The 12,079-nt window shown below is 41.6% G+C and overlaps 1 protein-coding gene across 2 annotated transcripts in view; it reads right to left on the bottom strand.

Annotated features, from left to right (window-relative positions):
• The window catches only part of TCERG1L (transcription elongation regulator 1 like), a 239,138-nt gene that overhangs the window by 64,055 nt on the left and 163,004 nt on the right, over window positions 1–12,079 (bottom strand). For both annotated transcript variants that reach the window (XM_090057211.1, XM_090057212.1), the window contains exon 6: window positions 1,702–1,796. In XM_090057211.1, coding sequence (XP_089913337.1) covers window positions 1,702–1,796 — 95 coding nt within the window. The remainder of the gene's footprint in view (window positions 1–1,701; window positions 1,797–12,079) is intronic.

Here is a 12,079-nt window from a genome sequence, read left to right as displayed (position 1 = left end):
TTTTACAAATGCTAAGCGCTCAATAATACTTTTGAGACCTAGTGCATCCCTAGAGATAGGGGCAGATGCAGAGCCTGAGTGCTGAATGACTGAAACATTATGGCTGCATAAAGTATAATGATGCCAAGGGTGCTGGAAAGTATGGACGGGGGAGACAAGCAAACAAAAATAAGAATGGAACAGTAATGTCTGCTATACCTTTACACAACACTTAGGGTGGTCTCCCTGTAGTTGTGGTGTAAATCTGTGTGTGCATGGGAGGCAGCAGACTGGATGCTTTCTCCATGGTTGTGGTGTAAACAGCACACTGGCTACACATGCCACATTTGGGAAGTGCAGTGTATGCAAATGGCAATGTATTGCACGGCATGCTGCCATAGCAGTACCTGGAGTAGCACTGTCTTCTACTCAAAGGGAACAAGCATATCAACAAGCTGGCATGTTAAGTGCTCTTTTATACTAATTTATAGACACTCATAATTTTGCATTAGCTATTATTAATTGTTAATTTTTATAAGATCTGCATCAGGAAAGCAAGCTTTTCTATCAACTTGAAGGGAACTAGGTTCAGGTTTTTTATCCTTTAGAAGACAGTAATGAAAAAAGTATGTATAAAAAGATGTAGCTGGGTTTTTGGTTGTAGCCGTGTTGGTCTAAGGAGCTAGTCCCTATGCCTGAAGAGGGGTGATTGCACCTGAAGGCTTGCAAAGAACTTTTTTCCCAACTACTCAGTTGGTCTAATAAAAGATATCACATCTACCCAAAGAACCCTGCCCGTATAAAAAGACTTTACCTATGCTAATAATAATAATGCATGTAAATAATGTTTATGTATGTATATGGATACATGAAAAACATAAAGAGAACATTTGTAATCCATTCATGTCAAATTCGTATCAATATGTAATAACTGTGTGCATGATCTTTAGAAGGGATTAACAGTACATTCATTGAATACACATAGGATTGCAAATGGGAACACAGCAATGGCAATAAAGTGGGACATTAGAAACAAGACCAGGCTCTTATCTCTGAGGGTTTCTGGAGAAGCTATGCACAAACATCTGAAATTTAGGAATCTATAGATATTTGATGGTGGCACTTTGAGGATCCTGATTCTCTAGACCATTTAAACTGCCATATTAAAAGACCAAAAAATCTGGGCTCTATCAAAGTGAAGGCTTCATGTCTCTGACTATTCCTGACTTGAAACAAAGGAGAGAGGGAAAGAAAGAGGAAGGAAGTCAGGAAGCCTCCTACAAGACATAAGAATATCCATGGAAATAAATCATTTCTGAATTATGGGCTACTTGTTTCTTCAGTTGTCCATTGGTTGAATTTCAAACACAGTTGCAAAACAGTGACACTCATTCTCTTCATTTTTTCCCTCCCCCTCCCCCTTTTTTACGTACAAGCAGATAACAAAATCAGATCAGGAAGAAAGAAGGATGTAGATTGTCTTTTCTGTTACTAAAATAATTAGGAGGCCCACAAATACTACAGCACTGAAGGCTGCATAAAATACCCAGGAAGAGAGATTTGATAGACTGCTCACAAAACACAAAGTATATGGAATAATCCTGTATCAAGAGGAAAAGTTTCAGATCATGCAATAGGCCTTTGCTCACTCTCTAGTTTCTGGTGTTCAATATTATTATAATATCTTTTAAAAGAGAACAAAATCTATACTAAGAAACAGACCTTATTGTCATCATTCTCTGTAGGCTTAGTTTTCTTGTGACTGTGTAAAATCAAGGTCCGTGGACAGGAGGCTCTCTTTGATTCTTTGCCATTATCTGTAATGGAAAAATAATTTAAAAATTCATAATAAATGTACTATCAGTGACCCCCCGAGGTGTCTTGAGGACCTATATCCCTTAGAGCATAAACTCCCTGGTTAGACAAAGCATTACATTATTAAAAATGAGCAAATGTGCTGTTTGGTAGAACTGATTTGTCAAGTCTTCAGGGCCAAACTGCCTTAATATTTTTTTTGCTTGTGGCACTAAGCTAACAGGTTCTGAAGGATCTGCTTATGTCATCTAAGAGAACATGGAGGCGTGGGGTGAAATTAGGGACAGAACTGTAAACCTGCAGTGATGGAAAACAAAGCAACTTTATAAGTATTTATGGACTAGCATTGTGCTATGTGCTGATAACCTCCTACCTTAGAATGTCAACCAGGTCAGGAAAGAATGGGATGAGGAAAACCAAAAGAAAACTACATGAAGATCAAAATATTCTCCCCCCTCTACCTCCCTCCTGGCTGAAACTCTCCTGTTTCTTTCTCACTCAATGCTTTATTAAAAGAAGATCTCCCTCTTGCTCCCATTGATACCAATGAAAAAACTCTTCTTGACCTTTTTAGGAACATAGATTGCATAGATTTTCAGGGTTGGAAGGGACCTCAGCAGATCATCGAGTCCGACCTCCTGCCCCGGGCAGGAAAAAGTGCTGAGATCAGACTACCTCAGTCAGGTGTTTGCCCAGGCTCTTCTTAAAGACCCCCAAGGTAGGGGAGAGCACCACCTCTCTAGGAGGCCCATTCCAGGTTCTGGTAACCTGTACCATAAAGAAGTTCTTCTTAAAGTCTAGTATAAATCTGCTGTCTGCCAGTTTGTGGCCATTGTCTCTAGTTACTCCAAGAGGTGTCCTGGTAAACAGAGCATCTCCTATTCCTTCCTGTGCCCCCCTCCCCCCTTGGTCAAATTCATAGACAGCCACCAAATCCCCTCTCAGCTTTCTCTTATGGAGGCTAAAGAGATCTAGGCCCTTCAACCTCTCCTCAAAGGACCTATCCTGCAGGCCTCTAATCTTATGAGTGGTCCTCCTCTGGACCCTCTCAAGGTTATCCACATTCCTCTTGAAGTGCAGCACCCAAAACTGAACACAGTACTCCAACTGATGCCTTACCAGTGCCGCATAAAGGGGAAGTATCATGTCCCTAGACCAGTTTGTGATGCACCTGTTAATGCATGATAGAGTATAGTTAGCTCTATTGATCACTTTGTTGCATTGCCGATCATCTTTGAGTCAACTATGATTCCAAGATCCCTTTGTGCTGCTGCACTGCTTAGAATGTCCTCCCCCAATCTGTATGTGTACTGATAATTCCTTCTCCTCTGCTCTTATCCTTGTTAAACTGCATCCTATTTTGTTCTGCTCACGTTTCTAGCTTGTCCAAATCTGCCTGTATCTGCTCCCTGAGCAGATCATGTATATGTTCTTAACTGCTCAGAGCTCCTCCGAAACAGCAGTCTATAAAGTTGTTGGGTTTGGGAAATATGAAGTCTAAAGTATACTAAAAATGTCTTAGGAAAATACTTAGGCAAATACTTACAGGACTGATAAAAGCTGTAAATCTGAGGAAGGCAGAGAAAATGGGCATTCAGTTAAACAGTTATTTGAAAGTGGTCCCTTGAAACAGGAGGTTCATAATTAGGTAATCTGACATACCACAGATTTCAGTCTTTTTACTGCCTAGCATCTTATGTAACCAAAATTTGCACAGGTGTAAATCAATTTACACCTGTGTAAAATGATTCCGTATTCAAAGTAAAATGCTACTTTGTATAGGAAATGACAGAAGACATCAAGGGAAGCCATGCTCCTTTATATATATTTCATGATATGGTAGGCTTCTTTTCTCATTTCCCTTTAATTTTACTGAACATGGTTAACACTTTTGCATGGGTCAGAAGAGGTTATGATCACAAACTACCATATTTACTAAAATCCAAGACAAGGTTTTTCCTCCCAAACAATATTAAGTACTGTCCTGGGGAAGGTAACAGCTCAGCTGTGGCTTGGCCCTGGGCTTGAAGATGAAGCAGGAGCTGAACTGCTGCCTTCCCAAAGCCAGGGTGGGTTGTATGGAAGGGGAGAGGGCATGTGGCCAGGGGACTGTGGGGAAAACTGCACGGTGAGAGAGGGCATGCAGGGGAGACTTACCTATGCAGCTTGGGGAGAGTGTAGAGGAGACCTGCCCCTGTCCAGCATGCTTGTCCCTCCTGCCCCTCTCCAGCATGTTTCCCTGTGGCATCCCCCAGCTTACTTGCTGCTCCAGCTGTCCCCTCTAGCCCCAGACCAGTCATTGCTTTTGTCTAAATGGGCAGGGCAGCCACCATGGACTGCTCTGGAGGTGGAGCAGAGCAGCAGAAGGTAAGTGATGGGACAAATTCAGGGGGTTGAGTGGCAGATATGGTGAGGGACAGGACAGATGGCAGGGATCAGGCATACGGAGGTAAAGGGCAGGGGGACAGGCAGCAGGTGGGAGCAGGGGGAGGGGGGTAGGCACATGCATGGGTGGGCTAGAGGCATGGGATTCAGATGGCAGGGGACAAGTGGAAAGGTAAGTGGCAGGGAAGGACAGCATCAGATATGGCCAGGGAGTCCAATCTAAGGGGCAGAGGTCTGGTCTCTTGCCCCCTACCACTTCTTTCCTCACTGTAGCAGTGAGAGAAGGGAATGAAGATGACCTTCCATGACTTAGGTTCCATCCATGGAGAACTGTAACAAATGTATACATTTCCACGGATAGAATCTAATTATCAGGGGGTGGGTCCACCTTAAGTCCAAAGGTATCTTGGACTCAGATAAATATGGTATTTGAAGCATGAAAAGAAGAAATTATATGCCTTATGATATTCCAGAGCTTGGACTACATAGATTCATAGATTTTATAGACATTAGGGCTGGAAGGGACCTCGGGAGATCATCGAGTCCAGCCCCCTGCCCAAAGGGCAAGAAGTCAGCTGGGGTCATAGGATCCCAGCAAGACGATTTAAGGGAACTTCTGGAGTTAAAAGTCTATGAATCTATGTAATAGGTACCATAGTATTAAGTTTAGATGTAATTTCAAACTCTGCAAAGCTCAGGGATATTTATCTATACATTTTCTCCTCTGAGCAATTTCCAATCAAACATCATAGTAATAACATGCCAAGCAAAAATTTCCGGCAGTAGACTATATACTGACAAGTGTTACTTAATTTCTGTAGCATACATATCTGAAAATTTTGATCAAAGCAGAACAATTTGTAAAAATGGAACTAGAATGATTCAGAAATATGTCTTCTTGCAAAACTACACTATGGTGCCATAGCTATGTTCAGTAGAAATGATGGCCTATAATCTATATCTACAACAAGTACTTTTTTATATTTACTAATTAAACTATTAATGGATCTAGTAATGAAGTTTTTCTTACTCTCTCACGTCCTTACTCCCATACACATACATATATATATCTTCATCGGTGACTTGGATGAGGGGGTAAATAGCACCCTGTTCAAATCTGCTGATGACACTAAGATGTGGGGGGATGCAAGCACATTAGAAGGGAGGAATAGGCTGCAATCAGACCTAGACAGGTTACAGGGGTGGGCAGATGAGAATAGGATGGGATTCAATACTGACAAGTGCAAGGTGATGCACCTGGGGAGGAACAACCGGCACCATACCTACAGGCTGGGGAACTCCCTTCTCGTCAGTACAGAGGCAGAAAAGGATCTTGGAGTCATCATTGATGCCAAGATGAACATGGGACAACAGTGTGAGGATGAAGTCAGGAAGGCCAACCGTACCTTATCATGCATCCATAGATGCATCTCGAGCAGGTCCAAGGAGGTGATCCTCCCCCTCTATGTGGCACTAGTCAGACTGCAGTTGGAGTACTGCATCCAGTTCTGGGCGCCACACTTCAGGAGAGATGTGGACAGCATGGAGAGGGTCCACAGGAGGGCCAATTGCATGATCAGGGGGCAGCAGGGCAGGCCGTATGAGGAGAGGCTATGGGACCTGAACCTGTTCAGCCTTCAGAAGAGAAGGTTGAGGGGGGATCTAGTGGCCTGTTACAAACAAGTCAGAGGGGACCAGCAGGCATTGGGGGAGTCCCTGTTCCCCTGAGCACTACCAGGAGTGGCCAGGAATAACAATCACAAACTGGCAGAGGGTAGATTTAGGCTAGACATCAGGAGGCGCTACTTCACCGTCAGGGCAGCTAGGATCTGGAACCAACTTCCAAGAGAGGTGGTGCTGGCTCTTACCCTGGGGGTCTTTAAGAGGAGGCTGGATGTACATCTTGCTGGGGTTGTTTGACCCAAGTACTCTTTCTTGCCATGGCAGGGGGGGGTCACACTCAATGAGGGAAAGACTGCAGCAAGACTTAGATAGATTACAAGGGTGGGCTAACAAAAACAGGATGGGTTTCAATACTGACAAATGCAGGGTGCTGCACTTAGGCAGTAGCAACCAGCAGCAAACTTATAAGATGGGAAACTCCCTTCTTGAGAGCACGGAGGCAGAAAGGGATCTTGGAGTCATTATTGACTCCAAGATGAACATGGGCCGACAATGCGAGGTTATGGTTGGCAGGGCTAACCAGATCTTGTCGTGCATCCACAGGTGCATCTGAAGCAGGGCCAAGGATGTGATCCTCCCCCTCTATGCAACACTGGTCAGGCCACAGCTGGAGTACTGTGTCCAGTTCTGTGCACCGCACTTCAGAAGGGATTTGGACAACATGAAGAGGGTCCAGAGGAGGGCCACCCGCATGATCCAGGGACAACAGGGAAGACCCTACAATGAGAGACTGTGGGACCTGAACCTGTTCAGCCTTCACAAGAGAAAGCTGAGGGGGGACCTGGTGACTGTCTATAAACTCACTAGGGGGGACCAGAAGGGTTTGGGAGAGACTTTGTTTCCCCTAGCATCCCCTGGCATGACAAGGAATAACAGCCATAAGTTGTTGGAGAGTAGGTTTAGATTAGACATTCATAAGAACTACTTCACAGTCAGGGCGGCTAGGATCTGGAACCAACTTCCAAGGGAAGTGGTGCTGGCTTCTACCCTGGGGGTCTTCAAGAGGAGGCTTGATGCCTACCTGGCTGGAATCATTTGAGCCCAGTTTTTTCTCCTGCCCAGGCAGGGGTTCAGACTTGAAGATCTACAAGGTCCCTTCCGACCCGACTTCTATGATTCTATGATCTGCTCAGGTCCCTTCCAACCCTAGAAACTATGAAACTATGAAACATATATATACATATACATATTAATGAAAAAATATATATTGCTGGTTTGAAACCAAAACACTGATCAAGGTAAATAAATGGTTAAACAGCTCCTCCTTCTTTGGATTACTCAAAGATGAAAGAAGAATTGGAGATGGGATTATTAGGAATTTACCTAATCTGAAAGAAAAGAACAAACAAAACAAAAAAATAACCCAACTTCATATTCATTAGGCATGTGTATTCTATTTTTTCTTGTTTATTGCTGTATTTCTACAGCCCTTTAGCCCCCCTCTAATCATTCTCTCTGATTCATTAATCAAAAAGTAACTCTATTTCTCATGTAAGGATTATTTCATGACAAGGGCATCAGAATTTGTGGAGCAGCTCACACAGGGGACAGGGAACCCTGAGATACCACATGTTCTGCAACGACACTAATTCTCAGAGAACTATAGAAATACCATTTTGTTTTATTAAACCAGGTAACGCACCAAAGCCCAATTAGCATTTGTAAAAAACAGAGACAAAAAACCCTCCATGCAAGACTTTAAATTTGTTGAAAATCTCAGTGACTATGAAAGGAATACCTATTACAACAGAAAATGTCTCTAGCTTTTCCTTCCCCTCAAATGTTCCCTCTTTTCAGTAGACACACTAACTATATCTTATTTTAAAATCTTATTAGGAGTGTAAGAATTTGTAAATGAGACATTTAATTTGTTCATTACTTCCACAGTTTCAAACAAAAAGGTGAACATCTGGGATTTTACTGGTAAAATGTCAGGCCAAGAACTGAACTTGTTTTTACTTTCTTTTACATACTACAAAGCACTAGAAAAGTGAGACTGAGTAGACAGAATCAGATTAATAGGAAGACATCAGAGTTGATCTGATGGGCTTGATACATTTTATAAAGGTTTTGTAAAACAAATCAAAAGAAAATCTGATTCTTCTTCCTTTTGTTATATTTTAGAGATACTACTTTTAGGACAAAACAGTTCAACTAAAAGGATTTTGAAAAAGTCAAAGGGATGTCAGAGCCTAGATCCCATTTTTTCTTTTAAAGTCTCTCCCCCACATCAGTATTATTTAGAAAGGAAAAGTAGTGAAGTGATGTAGGGAACAAGTCACACATCTGAAACATAACAAAGCAAGCATGCATATCTGAATAATTCTGTAAGACATTTCATGACTAATCACACAATAAAATATACTTACAAAAAATAGGCAAACAGTTTGGAATAGTGTGTATATTCAACAGAATCTGACAAAAATGATTAAAAAACAGGAATAAGAAGCTAAATTCACTGAATACATTATATGCCTCTTAGATTAATTAATTTTAAGACTAGAAGGTACTTTTAGAACCACTAACACTAATCTCCTGTATTAAAAAGGCCATGTAAAAAGCCATAAAATTTCAGCCAAGGGATTCTTGCATCTAGCACAACAATATGTAGCTGCACTTGATCACATATAGCTGAGAGGTGTTGTTACAGTGCAAGCCCTTTGTTAATGAGGGCACCTGAGAACTAGAAAAACATTAGAGCTGGAGTCGCTGAAAAGCAAACAGTGATCACAGAGGCCACCTACAAACTAAAGCTATGAAGCTTCAACTGCCCATAAGGGGGAATCTTAACAGGTCACTTCAAACATTTCTCTCTTCTATACCTGCTGAAAGACAGGACGTCTATTGAGATACATGTTTCTGCTCTCTTGTATTTGGTACATTAGTCTACAGATTTGATTTTCCCTTCCTAAATCAACTCTTCCCCAATTCAGTTTAATAAAAGTTCATAAAATATACTGTAGTCTGACAATTAAGATACCATAATATGATTTCAACAAAAAAAAATTTCCTCTTAAACTTAGTACCATAATTAACAAGGATATGTTGGCATAGTTGTTTTACTGCCACCTAAGTGTGCGCTGGAGACTTTTGAATAAAGACATTTGATTAACAAGACTTCTTTAAATTTTTTGCTGCAGGTAGAACTGAATGAATAATAATTCATAAAATAAAAGTAAAGTGTTACCAGAGGCATTATCTTCAGTGTATTACACAATATGTGTGTAAACAATTTATATATGTTATTAAAGATAGAACCCTGCAGTTATTATTGTACTTATTTAACAGGAAGGAAGGAAGAAAGGAAGCAAGCAAGCAAGCACAAAGCAGACACCATTCAGTGCTGTTAATTAACTGCAACGATTCAGAGCTATCAGCTCTGTTAATTATTTTATCTTTAGATAAATGGCCAGATCCTCAGCTGGTATAAATTGGTTTATCATCAGTGAAGTCCATACAATATAGCTGATTTACATCATCTTAAGAGCTGTGGTCCTTATATGCTAGGGCCTATATGTTTAAAGGTATTTAGACACCTAACCTGCATTGAAATTAGTAATACATACCTTTTTTGAAGTGTATGTGTTAGGTGTCTAAAAGCCCTTTTAAAACTTTCCCTAAATTTCTGAGATATCAGTATATTCACATTAAGTTCATGTACCTGAAAGCTCTTTGTTTTATTGCCATACCTATACCTCTCCTACTCCTTCTGCATGTGTTTCTTCCTGTACAAACCTCTTCTTCATTGTATCTTCTTCTTTGGACTTGATTGTGTTTTTGGGCAGGATCCTGTGTTAGTGTCAGCATGCAGTCCAAAATATGGCCTAATGCTTTTTTGCCTTTTCTCTACTGCCCATATTATTTCTTTATTTAGTGTCTTTCATTATGCTGTATTTTTTGCCTAGTACAATCTCCTTCTTATCTGCCAAGCTTTCTATCTCTTCTCCTTAAAACTTCCCTCAGAGCAATCATTTTTCTTTCCTTCTTCCCCAACAATTTCCATACCAGTTCTCTTCTGTATTACTGTCCTGTGGATTTACTGCATGGCAGAAATACAGGAAGAAAAGTAACATGAGAGAATTCTATGTCTCTGGTCCATAAATATGTGAAACACCTGTAATGCATCTGGTATGGAAGAAAAGACTTTTCTGTTGTCTAGGACTTTTTCAGGTTTGCATTCAAGTCTTTCAGTACTGCCCAGTACATGATCCACCCTGACTTTATGCCGGAGACTACACCAGGGGTCAGCAACATTTTTGGGCAGAGTGCCAGAAACAACCACAATTGTGACTTGTAACATGTTGACGTGCCAGGGTTGGGCAGTAGGGGAGCCGCAAAGGACCCAATCCTTGTTGTGGAACCCCCTTCTCCACTGTGTACCCTGCGCTACTCATGCCAAGCAAAAAGCGTTTGCACGCCGTACTTTGGCATCCATGCTGCAGGTTGCCTACCTCTGAACTACGCTCTTTGACATTCTGATATGCAATTTTTTTCCCCACAGCATTGTTGGTCAGTACATCTCATTGTCCAAAAAGAAAAAATCATACTTCATTATATTAATTTCTCCCACTGAAATGGAATTCTAAATTAGTGTAACAAAAATGAGGAGGAAAAAAAAAGCAAGTGTACTGGTCTCCTCAATTGTGACCTTCTTTCAAAAGAATCTCATTGGATACTTTCAATCTATAAAGGAAACCAGTTCACAAGTCTCTTCAGCTAGGAACAGACATTACACATAAACTGGTTTGAGTGATCAGAAACTGATTTAAACCTGTAACAGAACAGATGTTAAGTGCACACAAACCAGTTTGAAAATGGCTGAAACTGGTTTGAGATAAACCTGGTTGAATGTAGTATTAGACTTAAGTGATTTGGGTCAAACCAGTTTATGGAATGTCTGTCCCAGACCCTTGGCTGGTTTAAACTAAACCAGATACCCCCAGCATCCTGGCATGCTCTCTGGGCTGGGCAGGGATCTCTGCTCCACACCAGGGCCGGCCCCTCCCCTCTGCTCCCTGGCTGCAGCTCTGGCACAGACTTGCAGGCACAGAAAGTCTGCCTGGCCTCTCCCTGCTAAGCGGGGACTATTCCCCCCTCCCCTATGCCTTACACAGACACCACAGCATTAGCTAGCAGATCACATGATGGCTACAGTCTGTGCTGTGGGAGATAACAGAGACAGACAGGCTTTTTGGAGCTGATCAACAGGTCGCTTAATGTCCTTACTTGGAAAACCTGTTTAAGAAGAGCTGTTTAAGAAGAGCTCCATTAGTTAATGGAGAGAGGCTTTGTTTTCTTAACTGGTTGATAAACACTGAGTTAGGGGTGATAAACATTCCCTGCTGGGGGCTGCTTGGGAAGAGGGAGGGGAGAAATAATCAAAGCCTCTTTCTGGGGCCTGGCCATCCGCCCCCCCCAGTTCAGTGCTGTGGAAGCAAGTGAGGGCTGCTCTAGCACCCCCTGGATTCTAGCCTGAGCCACTGCAGGCATGTACCCCCATGTCTAGAATGAAAAGGGAATGTCTACAAATAAGTGCAAGCTTTGCAGATTAGACTAACCTGAAAAGACTGAATCAATTCAGGCTCAGGTTTTCTGAATGTCTGTCCCTAGCCTTTATGTTCACTGGGTACCCTCTAAATTTTATTTTATGAATTATTGAAGGTTTTCAGCACATTATGGTTATTTTCAGTTCGACAATTTTTGACACAGGAAAGAAATTTTAAACCAATGTGTACTCTGTTATACAGTCTTTTATAGTTCTTGCTGCTATACTGTCCTTTGATGTCTGTGCTGTTTCCCACAGAATACCAAGTTTAAAGCATTCAAGGCCCTCAATGGTCCTGGCCCAGGATATCCACAAGATCAGGTAATGTTCTAGCATGCTGCAATTCTCTAGTGCCAGGGAACTTTTAACCACAAGGGCAAATCTGTTCTGTAGGTTGCTGACCTTTTTCAATCTGAAACTGTAGTATGGACTTCCACACAAATCAAGGACCACCAGCGTTCACCAATTTTCATTCTAAGAGCAAAAGTGTACTACATAGACCTTGTCTTTCTTAAAATAAAAACATAGCAACATAAACTTTAAAAAATATGTATCATTAGAAATATAAAATACGGCACTTCACATGCAGTTCTGCCCTGGGGCAAGAATAAAGAAAGAATTAACCACACGAGAGATGTTTGTCCCATCACTTAAGACACTACAAGAGGGTTG

The sequence above is a fragment of the Crocodylus siamensis genome, chromosome 7 (assembly GCF_052110815.1).
Source record: "Crocodylus siamensis isolate JL-2025a chromosome 7, ASM5211081v1, whole genome shotgun sequence".
In the NCBI taxonomy this organism is placed as follows: Eukaryota; Metazoa; Chordata; order Crocodylia; family Crocodylidae; genus Crocodylus; species Crocodylus siamensis.
This window is presented reverse-complemented; position numbering and strand designations above follow the sequence as displayed.